The sequence below is a fragment of the Chroicocephalus ridibundus genome, chromosome 14 (assembly GCF_963924245.1).
Source record: "Chroicocephalus ridibundus chromosome 14, bChrRid1.1, whole genome shotgun sequence".
Classification (NCBI taxonomy): Eukaryota; Metazoa; Chordata; class Aves; order Charadriiformes; family Laridae; genus Chroicocephalus; species Chroicocephalus ridibundus.
Window position 1 is genome coordinate 7,581,731 of NC_086297.1, and position 27,034 is coordinate 7,608,764.

Sequence of the window (27,034 nt, forward strand, 5' to 3'; positions counted from 1 at the left end):
GGCACTGCTCTCGTCTTTTATTCTCCACTGCCGTCGCTTACAGCCCCCGCCATCTCCGGCGCGGCCTCCCCACCGTCCCCCGTCGGTCCTCTCCTCGGTGTCCCGGGCTGCGCCGTGGCGGGCGGCCGGGCCCAGCCGCGCTGCAGCTGGCAGAGCAGGCCGGGCAGCAGGGAGTCCAGCAGGGCCAGGCCCTCCCGCCGGCACCGCAGGCCGCTGGGGGAAAAGCGGCGGCTGAGCCCCGGCTCCGCACCGGAGAACCGCCCCCCGCCCCCGCCGCGGCCCCCTGGGGCTCACCCGCCATCCAGCACCAGCCAGCCCCGCTGCTGCAGCTCCGCCGCCTCCCCCGGCGCCCCGAACACGGCCTCCAGGCTGAGGTGGGGGGAGAAGCGCCCCCAGCGCTGTGCGCCCGGGGACGGTCATCGTTACCGGCAGGTCATTGTTACTGGCGGGTCGTTACCGAACAGTCGTTAATGGCGGGGTTGGCGTCGTTTCCCCCACGCTGCTCCTCACCTCGTGTGTGACACCCTCGTCCGTGCGCAGCCCCAGGGCCAGCACCTCCTCCAGCCTGCAGGCATGGGGAGAGCTGGGGGGCGGCCCGGCAGGGGAGGGGGCACGGGGACACGCACAGCCCCCTACTCACTGCTCCAGCGGGCTCAGCACCACCCGCCGCCTGGTGCCGTGGCCCCGGGTCTGCACCTCCCGCATCCAGGCGTCCGGCTCCAGCGTCTGGACACGGGCCTCCCGGCTGCAACCACCTTCACCCCACGGCACGAAGCGCCCGTGCGCCCCTACAGTGGCGGGGGGGACAATAATGGGGTGCAGGGGGCACACATGGCCATGCACACACCTCCCTGTCACGCCGGCTTACCCGGCCCCACGCCGATGTACTGCTCAGCCCGCCAGTAGGAGAGGTTGTGGGTGCTGAGGGCGCCCTGGGTGAGAATGGGGTGTGGTGTAAGGGGGGGGCTGAGCCCGCTGGGGGGGGTGGTGTTGCATAGGGGAGGGGTGACACCCCACCTTCCTTGCAAAATTGGAGACCTCATAGTGTCGGAAGCCAGCAGCCACCAGCATGGTGCAGGCGGTCTGGTACATGTCGGCCAGGAGGTCCTGGGGGGGTGCGGGCAGGTTCCCCCCCGAGACCTGCGCCGCCAGTGCTGTGCCCCGCTCCAGCGTCAGCTGGTACAGAGAGACGTGGTCGTCGCAGAGCCCCAGCGCCGCCTCCAGCCCCCGGGCCCAGGCGCTCTGGCTCTGCCCTGGCAGCCCGAAGATGAGGTCAATGGAGGTTCGGCCGGGGAAGAGCCCCCGCGCCACCTCCACGGCCCCCCGCGCCTCCGCCGCCGTGTGCTCCCGGCCCAGCAGCTGCAGCTCGGCATCATCCAGCGACTGCGAAGGGAGCACAGTGGCAGGGGGAGACACAGGCGGGGCTGTGGGGACGGACGGGACAGAGCCCCTCTCACCTGGACGCCGATGGAGAGGCGGTTGATGCCAGCCACCCTGAATCCGTCGAGGCGCGGGGGGCTGGCGGAGCTGGGGTTGGCCTCCAGTGTGACCTCGGCGCCGGCGGGGAGGTGGGCAGTCCCTGCAATGGTCTCCAGCACCGCCGCCACGGTGCAGGGGCTGGCCAGGCTGGGGGTGCCCCCGCCGAAGAAGACGGAGGTGACGCTGTGAGGCAGATAGTGGGGAGGATGCAGGTGGGCACCAAAGGGTCCCCCCCGAGCCCCTCCCCATGAGCACCCACCTCTGCACCTGGCTGAGGCGGAGCAGGGTGCGAGCCTCCCGCACCAGGCAGGCGCGCATGGCCGCCTCATCCACCGCCGGCACCACGTACTTGTTGAAGTTGCAGTAGGAGCAGCGCTTGCGGCAGTAGGGCCACTGCGGGCACAGGGTGCCGTGGGGGACGGCCACATCCCCACCCCTCAGCACTCCATTTCGGGATGGGGAGGACAGCCCCAGCCCCATGCACAGGCCCCAGCACTCCCCACCTGCCCTAGGGGCACGAGGTGTGTGCCCCACAGGTGCCATCCTTCATGTGCACAGCTTGGGGACCCCCCCAGCACCCCCCACGCCTGCCCCATGACTTGCGCAAGGCTGGGATGCCCCCCCCCCACGCCTGCAAGCCGCGGGGTCCCCATGCACCCACGCGTGTGTGAGCCCCAAGGTCCCACAGTCACCCCACGATGTGTGCAAACCCCGGAGCCCCATGTGTGCCCCCCCGTGTGCAAGCCTGGGGCCCCCACGCACACCCCCACGTGTGCAAATCCCTGGATTCCTCCTCGCTGCGTGCAAGCCCCTGTGTCCCCTTGCTCACCCCCCGGTGTGCAAGCCCAGGGTCCATCCCCCCCTCCCACGTGTGCAAGGCCGGGGATCCCCCTGCCCCCCCGCACCGTGCGGAAGCCCAGGGTCCCCGTGCACCCCCGACGTCTGCAAGTCCCTGGGTCCCACGTGTGCCCCCCACGTGTGCAAGTCCCGGGGTCCCTCCCCCCACGTGTGCAGTCACGGTGTCCCCACGCCCCCCCTCCCTTGTGCAAGCCCGGGGTCCCCGTGACCTCCCGTGTGCAAGACCAGGATTCCCGTCCGCCCCCTCCGCGTGCGAGTCCCTGGGTCCCGTGTGTGCCCCCCCCCCCGTGTGCGAGCCCGACGTCCCCGTGCCCCCCCCATGCACAGCCCCGGTGTCCCCCGCTCACGTGCACGTAGACGGCGGCCGTGGCGGGGGCGGCCGGTTGCGGGACGGTCCCGGGGGCCGGTTCCGAGGCAGGACCCGCTCCCGGACCCCGTCCCGGGCCGCCCCAGCCGGGCCGCGCCGCAGCGATCGCCGCCGCCGCCGGCCGCCACCCCAGCGCCACCATCGGGCCCCGGCACCGCCCCGAGGCGGGCACTGAGCCCCGGCACCGCCGCCCTGTCGCCCCCCGCCGGTACGGAGGGCGGGGTGGGGGCAGAGCCGTTTGCTCCCGGCCGGGGTCGTGCGGGGCACGATGGCAGCTGGGGGCGGCGGGGCCGGTGTCCGCCCCCGGGGCCGTCCCGGCCACGCGACGAGGCTCGGGCACCCCCCCCCCCGGGACGTGTCCCCGCTCCCCCCGGGGCCGGAGGAGGGTTTCCCGGTTCAGGGGCTGCTCAGCCCTTTCTGCGAGCGAGCCGTGGCCCGACTCCACGCAGGGTTGTGCAAACCCAGCCCTAACGGTCCCAGGCATTTTCTTTCTTAATTTGCGCTATTAATAGCCACGGAGAAGTGAGAAATGCCTGTGACAAAGGCTGTGGCCGCAGATTCCTGTTTCCAGGCCAGGAGTGAGTAGTTCAGAGTAACCCATCCCTGACGTAACCCCCCATCCCTGGGAAGACACCCCCGGACACCGGGAGTTTCCCATCTGGCAGCGAGGGCTATAAGAGCGGGGCCAGGGCACGGGGAAGGGCAGAAGCCCTAGAGCTTTGCCTGCAGCCCCATGCACCCGCCGAGGCCATGCTGCCAGCCACAAGGGTCATCTTTTCCTCTCCTGTGAGTATTTGCAGATGGAGCTGCGACGTCCCAGGGGGGTGGGATGCCCATAGGACACCTCAGGAGGTGGCCTGGGCGGCAAGGGCTGGATGTGCCCCTGGGAAGGGGATGGGGATGGCAGGGGAAGCTTCCCGGGCACCCCGGCTCTGCTGGGGCTCAGACCCAGCACCGCTCCTGGGAGCTGTGGCAGCAGTGACGGGGGCCAGTACCCGCCCTGTGCTGGCTGTGACCAGTGCTCGCTGTGTTTCTCAGCAGGTTGTCCACCCACACAAGCCAGGGCTGACCCCACCTTCATTTCTTACCAGCAACCCCCCAATGACGGTGAGTACACAGGGCGCTCCGGGGTCTGTGCAAAGGGTAGAGGTATCGGACAGGAACCAGAGGAGAAGCTCCTCTTGCTGCAAGCCTGTCCCACACCTGGGTCAATGCTGTGGGAAGCAAAGGAAGGTAAAATGTCCTTCCCTAGACATCAGACCTAGAGCTGCACTGTGTCCCTCAGTCACTGTAATGGAGGTAACGGTTCCTCTTCTGGGAACGAAGGTTCATAAGGGTCCTAAAAGCAGGGCAGGGAGGAGACCCGAGGGTTGCTTGGGGTGGGCAGAGGTGAAGCTGGAGACAACAGTCCCAGGAGCAGTTTGGGAACAGTGGAGGAACTCGCAGCAGAGACATCGAGGGGAAGGGTCTGACACGAACCATCCCATTTGTCTCTTCCAGAAAGCAGACATGAAGACTGGGCTTGTTGTCCGCTCGGTCTGCTTCCATGGGCAGAGCCCACAGTCCAGCTGGGAGATCCGGGATCAAGATCTCACCGACGCTTGACCTCCCTCCTCATTGCACCGTTTCCCCCAGCCACCGGAGGAAGCCCCAGCGCGGAGGCGGGGGCCCAGCCACCAGCCCTGCTTAGGAAGGAAGGAGACAGGCGGGAGGTCGGTGAGAGTTATCTGCATCCCAGCTGGGGTGGGAGACTGCTGCCGGGAAGGAAGAGGAGCTCTGCTCTTCCACTTCTTGGCGTGGTGTTTCATGGTTGGGAGATACCAACTCCCGTAAAACGCTGTCCTGGATATGCTCTGCTTCACACTGCGCTGGGACAGGAACTTTGGTATTTCTGCTAAATCTCTACTGTCTTGTCCAAAACAATAAAATAAACGATGCCAAGTCTACCTTGGAGAAGTTTCTTTGGGGGTAAGAAGGCCTGGGGAGGTGTGGGAACAGAGCAAGCTTTTCCAGCCGGCTTTCGGGAGCCCCTTCCCATGCAAAGACTCATTTTCTAAAGCCCCTGCCCCTCATTTCAAGTTCATCAACTGGGTTATGTGACCTGGGAGTCCCAGCAACAACCAAGCAGAGGAGGCATTCACCTACCTTTGGAAGCCAGGCCAGGCTGTTATGACTTAAAATATCAGTAAAATATCTACCAGCATCTGTTCAGGCCCGCAAAGTCCTCTGAAATGGCTGCAGCCAAATTACTCAGAGATGCAAGATTTTAAAGCCTTCATAAGGTCTTTCAGTAACAGGAGAGAACTCCAGAAATAAGCATCCTTTCCTCACACCGCAGTATTTCTGTTGGCAAAGAAACAAACCCAACTGGGGAAAAAAAGGAGCTCTGTTTTATTAACTAGAAGTGCCATCAGCCTGATGTCGGGAAGAGAAGGTCTCCACTGCGTAGCCCAAGGCACAGGTGAAAAGCTGACGCAAAGCTGGCTGAAGTGGGGCTGATTTATCCTGTTTTTTCGCTCTGCCTTCCCAAGCTCAGAGCTGAAGGTGCTTCTCCATCTGCTCCCTTAACTTGTATTTCTGAATCTGGAATAAAGTGCAGAGAGGAGGAGGAGGAGAGACTCAGACGGGAGATGGGACAGGAGGCTCCTGCCCTGCCCCAGCCCCTCTTACCTTGCCTGAGACGGTGAGCGGGTATTGACTCACAAACACAACGTAACGTGGGATCTTGAAATGGGAGATCTGGGAAGAGAAAACCAAGCGCTACACAACCTGCCAGAATAGCGTAGCCAGCCCAGCTGGCACTACCCACTGGGTGTACTGGTCTGTCAGGGACTGAATTACTGGGCAGAGTGGGAGACCCACCTTCCCTTTGCAGAAAGCTTTAATCTCTTCCTCGGTGCAGTTCTGCCCAGCCCTCACTCGGATGCAGGCGCAGATCTCTTCTCCCATCCGCGAATCCTTCACACCAACCACCTGGTTGGGACAGACAGATGGTGTGACCCCTGGGGATATCCTTCTCCTCCCACAGGGTATGTCTGCTGGCCCACAGCGCGAGCCCTGACCCACGCCACGGGATGCTGGAGTGGTGGCGTGGGACTGCGTGCAGGTAGCCTAGGCTGCCTGACCATCCCACCAGTGCTTTCTACACGACATGGAACCCTCCTGGAAGGACTTCCCCACCAGAGGAAAGGCGGCAGAGCAGGCTGGGTGCCCAGACACCAGCGTCTTCCTTCGGTTTTGCAAAATCACTGGAGCGAGGGCTGAGTCAGACCAGCCGGGCGGCAGCTCACCATAGCTGCAACGTGGACCTGTCATCCCTCTGTGTGCCTCTGCTTCCCCCAAAAATGGGGCAACAGGTTTCACGACCAGCAGGGAGACATGGGAGGCTGCTTCAAGTGCTTTGGGATCTCCCGATGAAACAGCAGGAGAGGGATGAAGTGGAATTAAAGGATTACTTGAAACCCTTATAATGGCAAGTCTTAGCGAACCATTGCCCGTGACACCAGGAGACGGGCTTCCCAAGCCTGATCTCTCTCTAAAGTTTGCTCACACCATTTCACAAGAGTCCTACTGTCATTCCCCGCCTTGAACCAGCATCTCGAAATCCTACAGACACGTCGATCCTTTTGAGTCCAGAGCAGTGACATAAAGCCCTAGAAACTACATAAACAGGGCTGGTTTGCAACCCATCTGCACTGGGGCTGTTCCAGGGAGAGATGCTAGCCTGGCACAGGCACAACACTGACTAAATAACCGGTTTATTTATGGGGAAACTTGTCTGGCACAAAACCTGGAGGAGAACAATCCCGGCAGATTGGGAGCAGCTGCTCAATGCTGCAAATCATCGCTGTCTTGTGAAGGGGTGAAACCAAGTCTGACTCCTCACCTCCAGGGACTTGCTGGAGGAGTCTTTTTAGATTTAGGAGTTTAGTAATTAATTATCAGTAAAAGCTTTTCCTTCCAGACTGCTTTCCAAGTAAGAATTTCAGAGAGCTATGAAAGCGGACAGGCAGTTTAACAACTGAAGAAGAATGACAGTCACTACTTTGCAGACGTGAAGCTGGTGCATGAGGGGTTTGTCCGAACCGATGTGCCCCATGCCAGGAGCTCTGCCTGCCCCTTCCATGCCATGAGCCTTTCTCTCCCGCTTGCCAACCAGTATTACACAAAGGGAGATGCTGAAAACACAGGAAGACAACCAGGTCCCAAGCAGCAGTCCCAGCAGCTTTGTGTACAGGTTTCCCACCACAGGAACCATGGCTGCTTGCTGACCTCACCTCCCCCTGCTCACCTGGGCCTCCTCAACCTTGGGATGGGTGTGGAGAAACTGCTCGAGTTCCGCTGGGTAGATGTTCTCTCCTCCTCGAATAATCATGTCCTTGCAACGGCCTATAATTTTGCAGTAGCCGTGTTCATCCAGGCTTGCAAGGTCCCTGCAACAACACCACACTCCTAGTCCTGTCCCAGCTGGGTGGAAGAACGGCTGATGCTCCCACCCAGCCTGGTCTGGAGGCCAGGTCAGGGTATCCGGAGGGTAACGACTGAGACGCCACCTGAACACATGGATGAAATCAGAGAGCTCCTGATACAGACACTGCCACCGGCAGCATCACACAAACATCAGGGCTCGGGGGGGAGGAGATTCCTGCCCTTGCTGTGTACCCCCACAGCACCTCCATCGCACCCGTAGCGAGGTGACCATCCCCGCCTCCAGGGGCACTGGGCACCGAGGGCTCTGTGCTAAAAGCTGTTCCGAACTTTCACAGAGAGATCGGAGGGCTAAATTGGGCCAGTTTCCCCTACTTTGGAAATCTCAGCCAAGGTGCTCCTGTACATACCCGTCCCCATCCAGCAGGACAGACCGGGAGGAGCAGGGCTGTTTCCAGACTCACCCCGTCTTGTACCAGTTCTCAGCAGTGAGCACTTCTCTCGTCTTGGCAGGGTCGTCCCAGTAGCCCAGCATGACGCAGTAGCCACGGATCTGAAGCTCCCCAGGAGTGTTCAGAGGCACAGGCTGCCCTGTTTCTGGATCCTCAATTTTTGCCTGCAATTCAAGAGACGAAGGGCTTAGGAGGGGACGTCTGAGCCAAACGTGATGGCCTGCCCCGACTCCAGCACGAAACAGGGAGGACAGTCCAAAGTCTGCTGCAGGCAGAGGACCTGGAGCAGGTGGGGAGGGTCATGGTCACCTCCGTGTGGGGGAAGATGCATCCCACCGTCTCAGTTTTTCTGGTGATGCTGTCATTGGGGAATCCCATGAAGGTGACAGGGCTGTTTTCTGTGGTCCCATAGGCAACCTGCAACACAAGAGAAGATACATGCCTAGAGGGGAAAAAGGACTGTACAGCTCCAGGCATGGGAAAGATGAAGCTATTGATAAGCACGGGGAAGACTGGGGCAGGAGGAGGATGTTCTCACAAGTCACTCAGGTGACAAGCAAGCATTCGGCTCTCCTGGCCCATGGATGAAGCTCTCCAGACACTCCTGCCAGAGTCCTGGAGAGCCAGGAGCTAAAGCAGCACTGCACCTGCCTGCCCTGGCCTTCCTCACCTCCATCGCTGTGCTGCAGACCCCCACCACTCACAACACTTTGGGTGTCCTGTACTTTTCACACCCCAACTACTTGTCTTGGAGGACCCCAGGGTTCACCCTCCTCTTTTTTAACCTATGTCTCTCCAAGCCCTGTCCTGTTGACTCCCTACCATCTCTGCCAGACACTGATGTTGCCTTGGTGCCCTTACAGCCATCTACGCAAGGTGCTGAGTTCATCTTCTACAGCTCAGAGCACATCGGACATCGCTTTGGAAAAAGCCTGGAGCCAGCAGTGGGCTCCTGTGGGAGACTGCATGTCCCGTAGCACGGCCGCTTGCTCCACATCCTTTTGTGCAGACATCAGCTCCTGTAACCCTCGGAAAGGCATCACGAGGCTGCATGATGCCCGGCGCAGCTGCACTTACAGACCGAAAGCCTCACAGCAGGACAAAAGCTTCTCGCTGCTAAACCTCCCTCACCGCTAATCCCAACGGCAGGCTCTGAGTCACCTCAGCTGAAGGTCACTTCTCCTCGGAGGAAAATTCCAGCTCTTTATGCACAACTCAGTGGCCTGCCGAGACGGCAGGAGCTGGGCAGGAGCTGCTGTGGGCAGCTCTGAGCTGCACCAACAGCACCATTGCTGGAATTGCTGCTTCACCTCCAGCTCTTGGGAGCTGTGTTTCAGCGGTGGGACATGCTGAGCCACTGCTCTGCTCTCTCTAACCCACTCAGGACATCGTGTGTCATCAGGCAGGGTTCCTCTCCCACCCGCTAATGTCACTGATGGCTGCTTCGCTGGCAGAGCATGGCTGGGAAAGGGCTGATGCTGTTTGCTCCTTTCTCCTCCACATTTAGGGGACTGGAACACCTCTCTTATGAGGAAAGGCTGAGGGATTTGGGTCTCTTCAGTCTGGAAAAAAGACGTCTGAGGGGTGACCTTATCAACACTTATAAATACTTAAAGGGTGGGTGTCGGGAGGATGGGGCCAGGCTCTTTTCAGTGGTGCCCGGGGACAGGACAAGAGGCAATGGGCACAAACTTGAACATAGGAAGTTCCACCTAAACATGAGGAGGAACTTCTTTACCCTGAGGGTGGCAGAGCACTGGAACAGGCTGCCCAGAGAGGTGGTGGAGTCTCCATCTCTGGAGACATTCAAAACCCACCTGGACGTGTTCCTGTGTAACCTGCTCTAGGTGACCCTGCTCTGGCAGGGGGGTTGGACTAGATGATCTCCAGAGGTCCCTTCCAACCCTATGATTCTATGATTCTATGATCTCCAGACTGACACATGAGCAGCTCTGGCCCACCGAATTGCAACAGGGCCCCACCATCTTCCTACAGCCTTGGCACCCACACCTGGGTCGTGCCTTCACAGCAAATGCCCAGGGCTCCACCGCTGGCTGCACGGTCAGGGCTTCTGCACGGTGCTCACCGAACTCCAAGCACTGCGCCCAAAATTAACAAGGGACTTTGCAAAGGACTGTGATGAGGCATCCTGAAAAAACGTGCGTGTATCCCAAATGAGCTGTATGTAATACCGGTGGGAGCACTTGGCGCTTTCTGCTGCTTGGGGCTCCTGAAGGATCTCACGTTGGGCACAGTCTGTCATAACGGCTGATGCTCTTGTTCAACTGCACCGGGGTCAGCGTGAATCAGAGCTGGAGATTTGCGGGAGCCTCCTCTTAGCCAGGAATTTGGAGGAGATCGTCTCCAGGATGCTGCAGGAACCATCTGGTGCAAACTGCTCTGCTAGGAGCCAGGCGTCCCACAGGGAGCGCCTGTAAATAGGCTTCTCCTACCAGACACAATGATAGCTTCCCAGCCGGGGTGGAAACCTACAGCGTCTAATGCTCAGACAGGATTTCTCTCCCACCCACTAATACGAGTCCTGTGGCTGGATCAAATGACTGACGAGAGACAAATCCAAGATCTTAAACACTTATTAAAAATCCCAGCGCCTTTGTTTTTTTGTTTTACTCCGCTGGATGAATTGCAGTGTTGGTCCCAGGATCCCAGCCAAGCCCTGAGTCAACCCTTTCTGCCTCTCCGGGTCGCTCCAGCAGTTTAATTGGACACAGCAGCAGGCAGCTCCCTGGCAGGACGATGCTGCGGGTGCTGCGGCTCCCCAGGCTCCTCTAGATGCCTGGCAGCGTGCCGTGTACCCCAAGCACCGGCTGTCCGTGCCTTGGCCGGGAGCTTGTCCCTATAAACACCCTCACACCCTCAGTAACGGGCTTGCCGACTCGGCCCAGAAAACAACGCAGGTCTGAACCTCCAGCCTTCAATCTGCTCCTGATAGCTGCCTTCCCCTCCAAGCCTGCCCACACCGCTCTCTGCAGCCAGACACCAGGATGTTGCTCCTGACCTTTCCAAGATAGCATGTCTCTCCTGGGATAGCGTTTTCCCCACCTACGTGCCCGAAGCAGTGGCTGGAGCAAGCCCTTGTTCCAGTGCTGCTGTCCTTCCCGTCCCCCGTCTGACTCGTGGAGCATCCTCCAACGCCTCCATCGTCCCAGCCCAGCCACGGCTCGTGATGCACGAGATGAAACAACGCTTCCACAAAACCCCATGTACCAATTTAAGCTTGGAGATATCCACGAAGATTCATAGTTTTCAAGACCCAAAGGGACACTTAACATCATCTAGCCTTGTCATCTGTCATCATAATTCAGTCCAGAAAACCTCACCCAATAATTTCTGCATCAGCTCCATAATTTCCACTGGAGCTATATCTTGTGTCAAAGCAAAGCTTTTCAGAAGCCAGGAGTCCAGCTCGGACCCTTGGCTTTGAGAGGAGCTACAAGAGTGCAGAATATAATTGACTGTAAAGCTTTTTTTTACTGTGAGGACCACAAGCGACCCCCCCAACTCCCAGCACGCAGATCAGTCCTTCCTTCAACAATGACAAGGACAGCTCTAAAACAAACTGCCACCTAACTGAAGAGATTCATTCTTTGTGAACCCTAAGCCTCTGTCTAAAATGGGAATAAAAAGAACATCTTAGCAGAACTGTGTTTTTTAAAGCACATTTCAAAAACATTTCCTGCTAGCGCTGTTTAAACACTGGCCACTGCGGAACAGGCAAAACAGCCCGAAGAAGGAAGCGTCTAAAAATTAAAAATAAAGTAAAAACAATCAGACTCCAGTCTCTTCAGTAAACATTTGGGAGGCAGACTGATCTGGTGGGGAGAGCGGGGACTCTGAAGACCCTGGGTTTTTCCCAACCGTGCTGCTTATTTACTGCAAAACTTGGAATGAGTCACATCAGCCCTCTGCTTCTCGGTTTTCCCCAGCGTTCAGCGGCAATAAAAACACCCACTTCCCTCTGCGTTCAACTGCTGCTGAAAGGCTGCGATGAAAAGGCTGGCTTCAGGATGACCAGTATCCCGAGTGGGGTTATACTGGGTGGGACTGGAGCAGAAGGTCAGGGCTGCAGGAGGGCATGAGATCCTTGGAGGAAACCCCCCCTTGGACCTGAATGATGCTCAGGGAGGATCTTGGCACCCTCGTCACCACCCTCTGGTTATGCCACGCTGGAGGATGATGGCAGGGCTTGAACCACCAAACTAAAACCTACAGAAACTGAGCTTCGCTGAAGACAATATTGGCCTCGGAAAAAAGCAGTAAATTGACCATGAAATAATAGGGATTTTCAGACTTCAAAGAGGGCGTAATGAACAACAGAAAGCAGACTGGCAACCTGAGAGATGTGCTAAGGGACCTCTAAGAGGCCCTTTGAACCCCTCTCAGTGTAACATGCCGGATGGATCCAATTATCCCTAAGCCCGTGCTGAGTGTGTTGCCTGCCTCAGATATCTCCACCAAAGTCAACCCCAGCCCTTCCCTTCACAGCCAGCTCCAAATTGTTCTCAACTGAGCAACGAACTTCCCTCATTCAGCTGCTCTCTACCAACATCACCCTGAGTTTTGCTGTCCTCTGGTGACATGTGTCTCCTTGCTTTGGAGCTACCCCAAATTGTATTGGAATATTCCTGAACCTCCAGGTCAACTTCGCTGCTGAAAAAAAACAACCCAACTTCTGATCATGTCCAGCCTATGTCATACCGAGATTTCATTTCCTTCCCCAGCAACAGTACCATCTTTGTGTCAAAAACGTCAGGACACAAACAAGCAGGTCTTGTAGGACAAACCTCCAAGGGTGGCCACCCTGTTGGCATTTCTCCCCACCCGGAGAGCTGCCAGACAGTCCCAGTTTGGATGGGGCTTTAAAAAAGTTCCCAAAAATATCAGGTGCCCAAAGCACCGTCTTTGTGTTGTAGCACGCAATGGCTTTGCCTCAAGAGGAGACCACTGCAAAAATGGCAACCCAGCTTGCCCGGGCCAGAAGGCTGCCGCTGAGAATTAACCTCCTGTTATTGTACAGGCAGGACAAGCTGCTCCTCGCGGTCTGGAGTTAAAGCTGCCTCTCTTCTTTTCAGGCTGAGCAGAAGTCTTGAGGCTTGCAAGTATTTCCCCAGTCCTGCCAGCATGTCAGAAGCACTGCCCGGTGGCAACCAGCAAAGGCGTGTGCAGTTACTTGCTGGTTTATCCACAGCTCAATAAAAGGTCTTTGGTATGTCATTAACTCCATCCTCCCTGGTGCTGGGTGCCAAGGCAGTTAGGAAAAGTGCAATTAAAAGGAAAAAGTGTGGAAACGTGCAGAAACAAAGTGTCTTGCAAAGGTAGAAAACCACTGGCTTGTGGGTATCAGAATGCTCAAAGCTGCTGGAGAAGGAAACTTGGCAAAACCTAGGGGCAAAGGTAACATCCCCACGGATTTGGAGAGCTCAGCTCCCACCAAAGACATGGCTGGAAGTCCAGGATCTTGTTGCTTCCACGCTGCATTTTATGTGTTCTCACAGCACCTTCCCGTAGTAGCTTCTGCAGCTACTGAAACTACCTACCCATCAGGTCTTCTCCAAGAATGAGGTGGGATAGGGAAGTCTCACTTTGGCCAAGGACAAGCAGGGAAGTTGTCACTCTGTGGAGCCAATTTTCCATTTTGAGAACGGTGAGGACTCCTGCCTGGGGAACATTTGGGAAAGTGTAAAGTCTTGCATGGATCAGTTGTGTCCTGCAAGGGAAGAAAGCTCCACTCTTCTTCAGAGCCTGCGAGAGCTGCAGAGAGGACAGCAGCCCTAGCCCTGGGCAGAGCAGCGGGCTGCTGGGGGGTGCCCGGTGCCTCACAGGGTGGACACGGCAGGGCTGGGGAGAGGCAGCAAGGGCTGGGTGAGCTTCAGGGGAGAGGCCAAGAGCATCATGCAGCAGCTGCTGGGATCAGACAGAAGGGAAGGGTGGGTGGACATCAATGGAGAGCCAAACTGGAAAAGTATCAATGGGTGGAGGCCATGCTACAGTGGAAGAAAACCATCAGAAGGAAGGAGGTGTACCCACCACCACCTCCTCCTCCAGCTAAACACGCAGCCTGGGCCCCACAGTGAAGGGTACCCTTCAAGCATGTCAAATGGAAATGATAATTTGGTCTGAGGTCAGAGCCCCAGATGCCACTGTCGCTGATGAGATACTTGCGCATCACTGAAAGCTGGGGATTTCTCACGTACTGCTTGGAAGAGGGGAGACCCTGGAGACCTTCTGGGGCTCCCCATACCCACCCACCAGGGCTCCTCAAACACTGCCTGCAGGTTGCTCCGCACTTGGGACGACCTCTCCGGGACACTGCAGAGCTTGCACCTTCTCCTACCCTGCTCCCTGCCCAGCACCCAGTGCAGGGGCTCAGTTCCCCAAGGGCTGGTGCCGTGTGGGCTGTACATGGGGACAGCACGTGTACCCCAGGGCACCCCCCAAAGCTGCCCAAGCCCTCACTGCCAGCCTGGACCCCAAGCTACGCCGTCGCCGCTCCAAGAAGGTGCTTGCTATGTGCACTGAAATACAAAACCAGACCTGTATCTCCTAAAAAGCCACAGAATGAGGTTTAAGAAGTGCGCAATGGAATATTTTAACCTGGAGTACTGCATGTGCAGCTGTCTTGATATGCCAGAACTGACAACATTAATAAAAATAAAGATTAAACATGGAAAAGACCATCTCCAATGTTGTATCAAAACACCTCTGACCTGCAGCACCAAAGAAACACCCCAAATCTATATTTATACTGTTTCAAAAACTGTATTTATTTGCTTAGCCCACAATGCCTCAAGAAGAAGAGGAGGGGAGTCCAGCGTCTGCAAATTACCAGGCACCGGGAATGTTTGCAGAACTGTTAATCTATTAAGAAAGAGAGGATGGCAGGATAATCCTGCCTCTTCTGCAATGTCCTAGCAGCCCCAGTCCCAGGGGACCTGCGAGGCAGGGGGCTGGACGGGACCCAGCTCACTGCGGTATCCCACCGCGGCAGAGGGAACACCGACACTGCTGCCATTGTCACTGCCAGACTGCAAGCCACCCACGAGCGGGACCCAGGCAAGCTTTTGAGGATTGCTGGCCAGTCGAGGGCTGCAAAACCCGGTGTGGGAAGACCAGACCCCGCCAGCGAGCAGCTCAAAACACAAACAGCCGGGAGCCCAGGGGCGAGGTGCCAGCCGTGGCAGATGCCAACCAGCTCCCACCACAGGAATGTGCTCACCGAGGCACCGAAATCAAAAAACATTAGGGGAAAGAACTTCCTTTTATTCAACATTTTTGCCTGTAGAAATGGAGCTGAGAAGCAGACACCTTTTCCCCAGCAGCACTGCCCTGCTTCCACCCCACCACGGGACCAAAAATAACCCAGCATCCCCCTAACCTCTGCTGCAGGCACTGGGCTGGCAGGGAGCCCTTGGGGTAGGGACACCTTCCCAGCTTGCACCAGCGTCGTGGCAGCTACACCTCGGCATCTTCACGAGGAAGCTACGGGTGTTACCTGTGTCCACAGCCACAGCGCACACATCCCTGCAGGGAGAGAATGTCCCTGTCCCCCAAAATCTGCAGTCCCAGCCAGCAAAGAGATAAAGGGTAGAAGAAAGGGAAATTTATCTTCAGGGGAAGAAAGACAAGAAGATGGTTTGAGGTCTGGGCAGTTTAACCTCTGAAAAGGGTCTTGTTCCAGAAATATACATGGGTGGGATGTATTTATGGATGGAGTTTGCAAGGCCCTCACCAGCTTTTTGCTCCAGTCTGACCCACACTGGCAGAAACCCTCTGTAGAAGCGGTAAGCTGGTATTTTTTGCAAGGGGATGGGAAGACCAAGTACAAGACATCAGTTACACTCAGGGAGGGAGCACAGATAGCTGCCTAGCTTCAGTGTCCAGCAGATACAGGCTGAATTTTAAATCTTGCCCATCAGTTGCTCTGGTATAGCTGGTATGTAACTGCAGGAATTGTTCATCGAATGACTACAAGTAAGACTAATGTGGTTGAACCTGCTCAGAGAAAAAAGAAAATCAATCAGTGGACAGAAGATGATGCTTTAGGGGTTAATTTTTTTCTTTTCCAACCAGTCACCCAGCTCCCTGTCTGAGCTTTATGAGCAGCACACGCGTAAGGAGCACTCTCAGTCCTGATCAACCTGAAGACACAAAGGGGGAAAACACGGACGGTTCTTCTGCCCATCTCCTCTTTTGCTGTCTCAAAGTTCCTGACCAAGACACTCAAAGAGATCAAAGCACGTGCATGACCATTGCAGTGCCTAATGCATCAGGCAGAGGCAAAAATACCATTGTTTTGATCAAAGAGTTTTAAATCCTACAGTAACTCCAGTAGAGAGTCCTACAGGAGGTCCCTCCAGCAGGAGCCTGGAGCTCCTTCGGTCTGAGCATCTCTCTGAAGATGCGGCAGGAGAAGCACTCGGCGCTGAGGTGAGTGGCGAGGTGTTGCACCTTGGGGCTGACAAACACTGGAAGCCTGACATGGCCCAGTTTGCACTGAAGTCCTACATGACATCATTTGGCCAACCCCACCTGCCCCACAGGCTCACCAGAACCTACATTCACACCCCAGAAGCCCTTTTTCTCCCCCAAATTAGTCATGCAATGGAAACACCGTTCAGACCGACAGCTGCTGACCAGAGCGCGGGCTGCCAGGCGGTTTGCATAACACCGTCCGGAGCATGCTCGGCGGCGCTGGCTAATTCCTCATCGCAACAATGGAAAAACCCAGAAATCTCGGTGAATAAGCCAGTCTGTGTCCTAAGTCAGCCCTTGGATTTCCTCCCTTTCTTGAGCCTGTCTCGCCTCTGCAAAAGCTCCGCTGGGGCTCCGCAGCCAGCCTCAGGAGCAGAAATCTCAACAAGCTCACAGTTATGTGCTCGGCTCTCAGCTGTTTGCTGCAGCCAGGAACTGGCTGGAAATCAGTTCAAAATGTTCCACTTCCAAACCCCACCCCACAACCCCTGGATCTCCCTCTTCACAGAAGAAGGCGCTGGGGCTTTTAACTGCTTTGCTTTCTCTACTGGGAGAGCAAAGGACATCCCCTGTGTTAACTCACCTCTGCCACTGCTACCCCAAGATGGGAGACAAGGCAAACCTTAGTCCCAGCTCCAGCAGTGATTTCCGTGCTCCGCTACCTCACCATCCCAGGCCCTTCCCTGTCCCCAGCTTCATCTTGAGAGCCACAGGCATTGCCATCCACCTCATCTGAGCTGAGCACGCAGCAGGGCACCACTGCCCAGCATTTCATACCCACCACCCATGCCCCAGCGCTCCCCTGCAGGCTCTGCCACTGCCCCATCCCTTGCTGGAAGGCAGCAGCCACTGCTCCACAGTGCCACGTGCTGAGAAAAACCCCTCGCGTAGTTCTCCTGACCACGACCAGCTCTGGATGCATCAAGCTCCGCTCCTTGTTGAAAAGACACAGCAGAAACTCAGATTGTCTTTGCTCTCCCTTTCTGGGCCAGCTCCTAGGTGCAGCCTAGATCTGGAAGTCCTCAACCAAAACTTTGCCTTGCAAGAGCAACTACGGCGCCGTTGGCCATTGGCATGACCCTGTATCGCTCCCACCTCCTCCCATCCCTGCTCAGACAAACTCCTTTCAAACAGCAAGACAAGACCCCCCCGCCCCGAAACCTCCGTCTGTGATAATGGGACAAGGTGCTTCTCCCCAAACCAGCTGAGGCTAAATACAGCCCAGGGGGCTGCTGCAAGCTTCGGCACGAGGTGGCTGCAGAGCAGAGCAGAGCTCCCTGCTATGCCCTTCAACTGAAGCAGTTTGTTCTTCCCCCCCAGTGATGAACCCGGGCCCCGCTCAGCGCAGCAGGGACCAGCGAGGTTCCCCACAGAGCAGCTCTGCGTTCGTTATGCCTGACCATTTGCTTCCCTGGTGCAGAGAGGAAAACTACCTCTGCACAGCTGCCTCGGCAGCAGGGCCGGGCAGGACCACGGACACTCCTCTGCCTGGTGCCAAGGGGTTAAGCTCACAGTAAGTTCCCAAAGTCAGTTGCTTCCAACTGGCTGCTGCCTGCGGTTTGTGGGAAGGGATTTTGCTTTTTAATAACATTATAAATAGGGCTGTGTTCAGCATGCTGCAAACCCAGTTACTCTCTCTCTCCCACCCATCTCTCTTCTCCTCCTCCTCCTGCTTCTCTTCCCACCACACTAATTCCAGATCTGACCATGAATCGGTCAGGCTTATTCCTCGGTGTCCTCAGCCTACTGGTGTGTCTTGCCTCCATCGTGCAGGCATGTCCCCCGAGCTGCCACTGTCACGGTGGAGACCTGCAGCATGTCATCTGCGACAACGTGGGGTTGAAGAAGATCCCCAAGGTGCCTGAGCAAACGCGGCTTCTCAACCTGCAGAAGAACAACTTCCCCGTCCTGCCGACCAACGGCTTCCGCGACTTGAAAAAGCTGGTGTCCCTGCACCTCCAGAGCTCAAGGATCAAGGAGATCTCAACCGGAGCCTTCCGGGGGCTCAAGAGCCTGGTCTACCTCTATCTCACTGACAACCAGATCAGTGTCATAAAGCCAGGAGCCTTCGATGACCTGTCTGATCTCACCTACCTGTACCTGGACAAGAACAAGATCCCAGACCTGCCCAAAGGGCTCCTCTCTCCTCTTGTCAACCTCTTCATCCTGCACTTAGGCAGCAATAAAATCCGGGAGCTGAAACCAGGGGTCTTCAATGGGGCTAAAGACCTGCGCTGGCTCTTCCTCTCTGACAACTCCCTCACCAACCTCCTGCCTGGGGCCCTGGAGGACGTAGAAAACCTCGCTGTCCTCCACCTGGACAAGAACCAGCTGAGCAGCTATCCCGTGAATGCAATGAGTAAGCTGAGAGTGCTGGAGGAACTGAAGCTCTCTCATAACCCAATTGAGGTCATCCCTGACAACGCTTTCCAGTCCTTCGGGCGATACCTGCAGACACTCCACCTGGACAACATGAAGCTGAAGAAGGTGAGTCCTTTCTCTTTCCATGTATTCCAGAGGAGAAACACAGTTTGATTTTCTTTTCCTTTACAAAGCCCTTGGTTTGCTGTCCCTCCCTTGCAGAGGAGAAGGAAGATGTAGGTCTGCAGGTAGCGAGGCACTGGCCAGCTGATAACATCCCTGACACGGCCCAAACAAGGGATGAGAGAGAGTACTCCACCCTTCCGTTGAGTTATTTCATGCAAAACCAAATTATCTGGAGCTGACCGAACTCCCTGGAAAGGCAGAGCGTTCCCTCCCAAGCTGGAGGTGACACCAGTCATTGAGAAAGGCACTTGGGGTGCTCCAGGACAATTCGGAACCTTCCATCATCCCAGGCACAAGGTGTGGAATGAGAGGCCAGCGTCTGCCTCGTACTCGAGGAACTGAAGCGCAGTGCCACCTTGCAGAGCTGAACTGCTCTGCCTCCTTCGTCCAGCCTGGGTACCTGTTGTAGGTTGGGAGGGGGAGCCTTCTCATGAGGGTCTATGAATAGCAGCGGTTTCTTACCCACGCCGGGCAGACAGGTAGGCGTAGGGACGCTCACCTTCACCTCCCCCCACACCTTCCAACTTTACACGTCATAAAGAAAGGTTTGTTTATTGATGTTCTTCCAAAAGGAACTCTCGCACCATCTTACAAAGGGGCCCTGTTCCCATTGGAGTGGAGGAGGGACATTCAGGTATCCCGAGCGGCAAAACAACCCCCTCCTCCTGTGAGGAAGCATGATCCATAGGCAGGAGCATCACGCTCAGGGAATCACTTGCATTAGGACCTCTGCAATGCCAGGCAGTGCAAGAACAGAAAGAAGCACAGTACAAGAGCAGCAGCACCCTGCTGTCCTAGGTGCACAACACGAGGCTGGAAAGCAAAGGTGCTGCAGGTGGAGCAGAGCAGTTCTCCCTGGGACGATGCTTTGCCAGGAAGCCCAAAGACAAAGGACATCCAGGTAAGGTGGGCTAGGACCTCACGGCAAAGCAACACCCACCACATGTGGGAAGATGTGATGAAAAAGAGAATTTCTTAGTGACAAAGAGCAAATCAGAGGGCTTCACAGGGAGGAGGAGCAGGTCACCTGAAAGCTGCCAGGAATAGAGCACACCAGAGTTTTCAAGGGGATACAGCATCCCAAAATGCTCAAAAACTGGAATTACAGCTTGCCCAGGTGGAGAACAACACTACCTAAAACAACTCAGTAGCATTTAGTCAGTATTTGAGCCCTTGTCCACTCTCAGCACTAACCTCTCCAGGATGGGAGTAAGCAAACTCAGCCCTTGAAAACAATCTACTGACCTCGCTAGGCAAGACCTTAGACATGCTGTCACAGCACCTCTGTAGACTCAGTTTTAAGGCACTTTCATCACACACAAGCCAAAAATTACAGCTTAAATGTTGTACCAGCTGTAGAGACGCTACAGTCCCAAGTTACGCGCTGAAGAAATTAGACTAACCCATGATGCTGAGGGGCTCCATGGAATTAAGTGTCCTTGGATTGGCCAAAAAGCAAAGGTTAACAATTCTATCCAGCAAAAAAGACTTTCTTTTTTTGCGTGACCACCCATGGACAGGATCTTTAAGGGCTCTTCTGCAGTCAGATGCCTCCTTTCCTCCCCAACAGCCCAGTAAGACACCAGTTTACAGGATCTGTGCTAACAGGGGTGGCTTCTGCAGTTTTAGGGCTTGTGTTCTTTTTCAGGAAAACAAAGCTCCCATCCCAGCTCAGAATTTTCTCTTCAAATCCTCAAAGGCCTCATATCCAAATGGCCCACGTGAACTTTTGCACTGTTAGGAGACATTTAATCATAGAGGCCTCACGACCTCGGAAATCACTACCAAATGCTTTAAATGTCGCTGGCATCTTGACTGCAGCTCATTCTCCTTCACAAAAATACTGTCTTTAGCTGTTCCCTGCACGGATGCAAGATTTTTCCAGCTGATCAAGTGCAAAACCCCAGCACACGAAGCTCTCCCAGCCTATACTGCAGTTGCGCAGGAGGAGGAGAGCCCTCGGGCTGCTCTGCAGCTCCAGCTCAGAGCTCCCCTTCCCCACCAGCATCATGGACCCCCACCAGTCACCCACAGGGCTGTGTCGCATGGGCCAGGACGTACCGCGTACATCAACAAGTAACCAGGCAAAGCAGATCCTGTAAGCTTTACATACACCCCTCTCTGCATATTTATTGCAAAATAAATTACAGCAGCAATCCTCCATCTAAATAAGGGGAAAAACACCGATTTCTTTACAAACGCATGCTCTGGCAGGCAGCGCAGCAGCTGTTACCAGCAGATGCGAACTCTTCTCATGGGGCCAGGAGAGGAATGAGCAGCTGAGACAGTACACCACTGTCCAAACCAGAACGTGGCCAGGCTACCGCCCCGCTGCGCGGCGTGCCAGCATCTCTGAGCAGCTCCACTATCAGCACTGTAAAACCTACCAAGGTCAGCTTGGTTTTGGACCGCAGAGGCCAGCACCGCTGAGTGTCCAACAGCTACAGTACTCTGGGAGTCTCTTAGCTAAGCTCTAATCCTATCCAATGTTGCTTAATTTGGAAGATGACAAAAGTTCACAGCTTAAAATAGCGCATTTCCTTTGTCAAGCTTTTCAGCTTAGAGAGCGTGAACACACCCTGATGGTCCCGTCTGAAGTGAAAGCTTCTCCCGTTCAGAAATGGGTGTACAGGTCCTTGACTGGGGGGGTTCTGGTAGACCTAGCAAGTCTCCTCTCCACCCTTTAGAGAGACCTTTCCCCTGCTTTGAGAAGGGGGAGAAATGGTTTGTCATAGCCAAGAGCAGCTTTGTGCTTTGTCAATGATCCCCTCTCCAATTCATCACCACCAAGAAAGTTTGCGTTGAGGGGTTTGCTTTCAAGAAGCAGCTTTCCTACCTGAGTAACCACGGGCAGAGATGAGACCTCAATGAAGAGAGGAGGGGGCTGCAGAGCTGGGTCTACAGCCTCTCTCCTCTCTTTGGCAGCTTTTTTAAGGGAGGCCCTCCCTTAAAGCCTGCCCGTTAATTGAGAAGAGACAAATCTTGCTGCATCCCTTGCAAGCAACCCACTGGAAATGAGGAGAAAAAAAAAAAACAGAGGAGGTTGAGATGCTGGAAACCTGCCTCTATTTCTACACTGCTCAGATGCCAAGTGTAACTTTCCACTCGGAGCCCCCGGGCACTGCCAAAGTCTACAGCCCCTTCAGACGCCACAAACACTCCCTCCTTCAGCCGTTCCAGGACAGGCAAGGCAACAGCCGCTGGAAGGATTTCCAGCCTTGGAAAGGAATACACCCAGAAAATATCTTCATTTAGAATGGAGAAGCATGGCTCAAAAATAAAGGGGGTTGCCAGACTTGACTTTATTTAGGGATGAGGCTGCAAAGACAATCCCACATGGATTTGGGATATATCTCTTTTCAGGCAGGAAATGCCATCACCCATGATGAACCTACCAGCCTGATGCCTCTCTTAGGTGCCCAGGGCTTCCAGCAAGCCAGGACCCCCGTCCACTGCTCCTTCTCTTGCTCCCTCTATGCTTACACCACTTAAAGTGTCAAACAGAGGTGCTCAGGTTTTCAGCTCCCCTTCCCTAACTCAGTGTTCCTACCTTTGTCCTTCAGTTTGCAGACAACGCGTTTGCCGGTGTGACTGCGCTGAAGACCGCTCACCTGGAGAACAACCGGCTCACCCAGCTGCCCCGCAACTTCCCCTTCGACAAAATGGAGACGCTGACGCTCTCCCGAAACGCCTGGCACTGCAACTGCCAGCTAGCACATCTGCGCAAGTATGGCACCAGGCTCCCCCTCCCTCCCCGCATTCCCTGGGGTCTCCTTGGGCGTCCCCCGAGGGAGGGTCCCCCCCCCAAGCTGTGCCACCCTCCCAAGCTGTGCCAGGCAAGAGGAGGCTGCTGAAGGCTGCACAGGTGCTCAGCAGCTCTCTCCCCAGCCTGCCCTCTCCCTTCATGGTATGAGTGTTGTCCGTGATGGTTTGTACCTCTTGTAAACTCCTGGTCTTCCTTCTCCCTGTGTCCCAGGTGGCTGAAGGGCAATCGCACCCGCACTGAGGAGACCTGCTCCACACCCGCGCAGTATCGGGGACAGTCCATCAGAGACACCCCGGCCCTCCGCACCTGCAAGCTCCCCACCAAGAGGTCCAAGAAGGGAAGCCGCCATTAAACACGTAAGATGGTTCGCTTTTCTTCAGACCTAAAGCAAACCCCCTGATGCCACCAAAGGTACAGGGACTTTACCTCTGACTTTAATGACACTAGGTTTGGTTCAAAACATCTCATCCATTCACCCACCGATGCCCCCTCCTCAGAGCTGCTCCATCTCCCGGCAGTACTGGGCTCTATGGCCTCCCAAAGCCCAAAATCTGCCTGGAGCAACAGGGATGGAGTCAACCCTGTAAAACAAACACGGGGCTAAAGACAGGCCTGGGGCAGCAAGTAAGGGTGAAATCTGTAATGAAGTGCCAAAAGAAGGGTGGATTTAGCCCACTCCTACCCTGAGCTGGGATCACGCACGCTTTACTTTTCTAAGCAATTGGAGATGCTCAGCCTTTTGCCCTAGTAAAGGTCCTCCGAGTCTGGTTTGAAATCCAGGGCAGGACGTTGCTGGGTAATCTGGCCCCAGGCTGCCCAGCCCGTATGAAAATAGCTGTCTTCCATAAGGAGCAGTTCTCGGTCCAGCACCTGCCTTTCAGCAACTGCAATTCCCATCCAAGACACTCAGGTATTTAAAAACAAAGGCTGATGCCTTCAAATGAGTGTCCCAGCAGAGGAAGGTTCGAGACAGCAAATATTCTTTGAATAAAGCATTCTGGGCCAGAAGGTGATTCAGAGACAGGGCTGACTTCCCCTTCAGCAATGAGCTTGCTGACATCTACCAACCCAAACACCAACTGTGAAAACCTATCACACAAACACCTTCCACAACTGGAAACTACCAAGAGTACTAAATTCAGTGCAAAGAGTAGCAAAAAAACCACAACTGTCATCACTCCATCCCAAGTGTTTTACTTTTCCCCATCCCAGGAATAGGTCTGGAGCTTGTATGGATTCCAAAGGACTTTGGATGAGCCTGCAAGTTTGTAAGCTCTTGGGAAAGGGACCTTTGCTCATTTGTTAAATAAAGTGCAGTGACCCTGCGCTGCACTGTACGAACAAGGGTTGTCACTGTGCCCTTTCATAACAGAAAGGACGAGGCAGAAGCCCAAAGCCCAGATGTGGCCATTTGGTCCCCAGTTCACTAAGGATATGCATAACAGGATGGAGAAAGTAAATTTATGACCAAAATGTCAGGGATGATGCCAGCTGCTCTGCGCCTTCCTAAAGTGGTTATTTCTCTTGCAGTGCCAGAGGTTTTATGGATTAGAGATGGAAATGCCAGTCGTTCCATATAGGGCGGGTAAAGTTCCGCTCTAGGATGGAAAAAATTCAGTTTTCTAAACCACAATACTTAAATATACTTTATTTACAGGTCTGGCCCTTTTTAACCTTCTTCTCTCCCTGCCTGAACTCAATTTCAGTTCACTCCTCCATGACGAGAGTAAGAAAACCATGACAATAATACCTGGTTTTTCTCTAGCACTTTTCATCCAGCTCTCTCAAACAGGTTTACAGGTGTTAATGAAATAGAAAACTACTTATTCCAGTCTTGCAGAAGACAAAGCTCAGTACCTTCAGGTGTTAGAGCCAAAACGCAGGCACACAAACCCACTCCAGTGTGGTGAAAATGATTTCAAGGAATATGAAGTACCTCTGATTTCATCGTGCACCCCTCGGAGCCAAGCAGCTTTCTCAGATGTCAGCTATGGGGGGGGGGGGGGCTGTATTTCAGGGACGACCAGTGACTTGGGTCACTGACCACATTTCGGATGAAAAGCTGCTTGGCAGTTTCTAAAAATCTACCTGCCCTGGATTTCCAGAACTGGGGCACCAGAATAATTCACTGCTCTTGAAAATTTCACTCTTGAGTTTCTTCCTTTATGAAGAATGTGCTCACTGCCCATCAACGCTTTGGGGAAGATACTCAAGAGTCACATAGCGAGTTGGCAGAAGAGGTCAGAGACAGGACTAACCCATGTCCTCTACTGTGGGAACTCGTAACGGCTCCTTGACTCCTAACTCTTCGCTTTCAAGCGTGGACTTCATTCACTCAGTGTAAAAATAAACAGACAAATGCTAGAAGTTTACTGATCTGCTTGAAAAATCCCCTTAAAACACGTGGCCTTCTCTCTTTTTTTCCCCTAGCAGGCCCTGGTACGGCCTGTCCTGGTGACTGGTCACTTCAACCATCAGAAAACTACTGACTTCTGAATCCTTCCTTAAGCTTCTCCTATCTGTCAGGAAACATTTCTGATATATACAAACACCTCCAGCCTCCTCCGAATCCCCGCTTCTCTGCTGATCGCAGGATGGAATCCACCTTTTCAATCTTTTCCGACATCTATATATTTTAAAAGAGGCATTTTTAAAAACTAAACTATGCATGACCATACTAAGACAAGCTAACCTAGATCCTGCCGGTAAAACACAGTCATCTTTTCCCAGAGGCAACATAACCCACGTCCCCGGTCAACCAGTTGGTCAGTGTCTCTCCCCTTCCAGTGGAGCGGAAGCAAGAGGGAAGGTAGGATCATCCCTCCCCCAGCTGTTTGATCAGGAAAATTGGTCTCAACCCATGCAAAGAGACTCCTCTGCCTTCCCACGGAGGGGATCCCTGCAGGCCAGGGCTGAGGGGAATAGGTGAAGCAATGACCAAGAAGCGGTGGCCCTGAGACCGAGCTGCCCTTTCACGCCAAAAGGCAGCAATCTCTCTAAGTCGGCCAGAAATCCTTTAAGTTGAAGCAATACTGGGAAACCCCAGAACTGGAGCCATCTGAAGACTGGATTCCCTCCCACACTGTGGGGTCTACCAAGATGCATGTACGTTGTAGAGGAGGTGTGCTCTGTGCAGCCTGGCTTGGGCATCCCTCCTCTCCTCTCTGCCCATACTCCAGAAGATCTAGCAGGACACCAGGATGATTGTGGTTTATTGTCATGGCTAGTACAATACCACAGTTGCAACTTAACTGTGTTTTTTAATCCTAAAGAGTTATATAAATATATGTATATTTATTCCTCTGTAACTGAGTGTAAATGACCTTTAAGAGGATGAAAACTCCTCTGTCTCCTATATAGAAATCAAATTGTATATTTTCTTATGTACATCTTCTGTATAAAGCTCTTGCTGCAAAGATGAATTCAACAAGTCTCCCTGTGTCTGTCTGAGGGCTGGGGGATCAGAAGTAACACGAGATCAGTGGTACAAATATAGACTTAATCCTCTTTATCCTATGGGCAGAGCAACTGTCTGGGAAGGTTTTGTTATTTCTCTTTCTACAAAGCAGGAACATGTGACACCTAATGAGTCCTGGGCACTTGCAGTAGTGTCTGAAAATATTTTGTGAGGCCAAATTCAAGTCTACTATAAAAATAAGTAGCTGTCACCTGACAGAGTTGGGGCAATGGCACCAGGGCTGTCCCTGCTGTTTTCAGCTCGGCATTAAGAGCATCTCATCCAGGAAAAAACCCTGGCCGCCTCTGAGATGGCTCCAGGACAGATGCCCTGGACTCCCCTGGTCCACGGCAGAGAACACAGTTGTCCCTGTAAAACCCTGGTGCTGGTGCAGTCCGGGTCTGCCAACAATAACACGCCTAATCTGACTCCCAGCCCCGCGTATTTACCCATTGCAACAGTCTGCTTCTTCAGCATTTGCAAGCAGCATGGCACCAAAGTTATTTCCGTTGAAGTAAAACAAAACCTGCTTACAAAACATGTCACCTGAAGTGCCACTGACCCCCTCGCTAGTGGCCTGTCCCCCTCCACATGCAGGATGTGCTGATGCTCTTGCACGGGCCAAGGATGCAGGGACATGCAATGGAGCAGCAGCACGTGTGGTCCGACTACTGCTGCACTTCTGGTAATGCAATACCTGGTGCTGCACGTGTGGATGGTGCCATTCCCACCTTCAGACTCAAACACGTAGCATGCAACAAGGTTTTACATCTGCATGCAGCCCAGGATGGTGAAAGAAACCTGACAGCTCTGCAGCAAGATGCATCCACCCACACCGATACAAACCAGCAACGCCTCTTCCATAATCATTCATCCTTGCAGCATGTACAACAGAAGGGTTTATAAAAGCTTTAAAATGCACCAGCAGAAACTCAGTTTGTGACACTGAATGCAACGTCTTCTCTTCTTAAAATTTTCCTCCCCAGACACTCCACCAGCAGCCAGGCAGAATCCCCCTTCTTCCTCCCAGCCCCTCTGCACCTTCCCTCCTCAGCCTGGCCTCACACCCACGGTCCCATCACGCCTGACCCCAGCAGCTCCAGCTCTGTTGATCCCAGCAGCTCCAGCACTGCTGCGGTGCAGAGATGCCCAAACTCAGGATCTCACCATGATAAACACCGTTTACA

General features: G+C 54.7%; 3 protein-coding genes and 1 long non-coding RNA gene across 5 annotated transcripts in view; 2 read left to right on the forward strand and 2 right to left on the reverse strand.

Annotated features, from left to right (window-relative positions):
* Nucleotides 1–2: 2 nt before the first annotated feature.
* Nucleotides 3–2,898, reverse strand: RSAD1 (radical S-adenosyl methionine domain containing 1). Its single transcript, XM_063351993.1, has 9 exons — nt 2,685–2,898; nt 1,739–1,872; nt 1,458–1,662; nt 1,018–1,383; nt 869–932; nt 641–788; nt 511–565; nt 295–398; nt 3–213 (listed from the first exon to the last, which is right to left on the reverse strand). Exons 1-9 carry the CDS (start codon nt 2,844–2,846, stop codon nt 18–20), a joined length of 1,434 nt encoding a protein of 477 aa, XP_063208063.1. The 5' UTR covers nt 2,847–2,898; the 3' UTR covers nt 3–17.
* A 33-nt stretch (nt 2,899–2,931) lies between these two features.
* On the forward strand, nt 2,932–4,925 carry LOC134523266 (uncharacterized). Its single transcript, XR_010073280.1, has 3 exons — nt 2,932–3,490; nt 3,743–3,811; nt 4,205–4,925. It is a non-coding gene; the product is annotated as an uncharacterized LOC134523266 (long non-coding RNA).
* A 147-nt stretch (nt 4,926–5,072) lies between these two features.
* ACSF2 (acyl-CoA synthetase family member 2) overlaps nt 5,073–27,034 on the reverse strand; it is a 38,215-nt gene continuing 16,253 nt past the window's right edge. The window contains exons 11-16 of the mRNA XM_063351992.1: nt 7,894–8,001; nt 7,597–7,748; nt 6,996–7,137; nt 5,567–5,677; nt 5,375–5,443; nt 5,073–5,287 (exon numbers count right to left, since the gene is read on the reverse strand). Of these exons, the coding sequence (XP_063208062.1) occupies nt 5,237–5,287; nt 5,375–5,443; nt 5,567–5,677; nt 6,996–7,137; nt 7,597–7,748; nt 7,894–8,001 (633 nt within the window). The 3' untranslated portion in view covers nt 5,073–5,236. The remainder of the gene's footprint in view (nt 5,288–5,374; nt 5,444–5,566; nt 5,678–6,995; nt 7,138–7,596; nt 7,749–7,893; nt 8,002–27,034) is intronic.
* Nucleotides 11,185–26,847, forward strand: CHAD (chondroadherin). Of its 2 annotated transcripts, none has more exons than XM_063351994.1 (4): nt 11,185–18,564; nt 22,188–22,351; nt 22,601–22,746; nt 24,821–26,847. In XM_063351994.1, exons 1-3 carry the CDS (start codon nt 17,785–17,787, stop codon nt 22,740–22,742), a joined length of 1,086 nt encoding a protein of 361 aa, XP_063208064.1. In that variant the 5' UTR covers nt 11,185–17,784; the 3' UTR covers nt 22,743–22,746; nt 24,821–26,847. The 2 variants fall into 2 exon arrangements, with proteins under 2 accessions (XP_063208064.1, XP_063208066.1); XM_063351996.1 differs by having other exon boundaries at nt 24,824–26,847.

Coding starts and splice junctions, on each gene's coding strand:
- CHAD (XM_063351994.1), top strand. CDS start 17,785: ATGAATCGGTCAGGCTTATTCCTCGGTGTCCTCAGCCTACTGGTGTGT. Junction 18,565..22,187: donor ACAACATGAAGCTGAAGAAG/GTGAGTCCTTTC, acceptor TTTGTCCTTCAG/TTTGCAGACAACGCGTTTGC. Junction 22,352..22,600: donor CAGCTAGCACATCTGCGCAA/GTATGGCACCAG, acceptor CCTGTGTCCCAG/GTGGCTGAAGGGCAATCGCA.
- RSAD1 (XM_063351993.1), bottom strand. CDS start 2,846: ATGGTGGCGCTGGGGTGGCGGCCGGCGGCGGCGGCGATCGCTGCGGCG. Junction 933..1,017: donor TCTCCAATTTTGCAAGGAAG/GTGGGGTGTCAC, acceptor ATTCTCACCCAG/GGCGCCCTCAGCACCCACAA. Junction 399..510: donor ACGAGGGTGTCACACACGAG/GTGAGGAGCAGC, acceptor CCGGGCGCACAG/CGCTGGGGGCGCTTCTCCCC.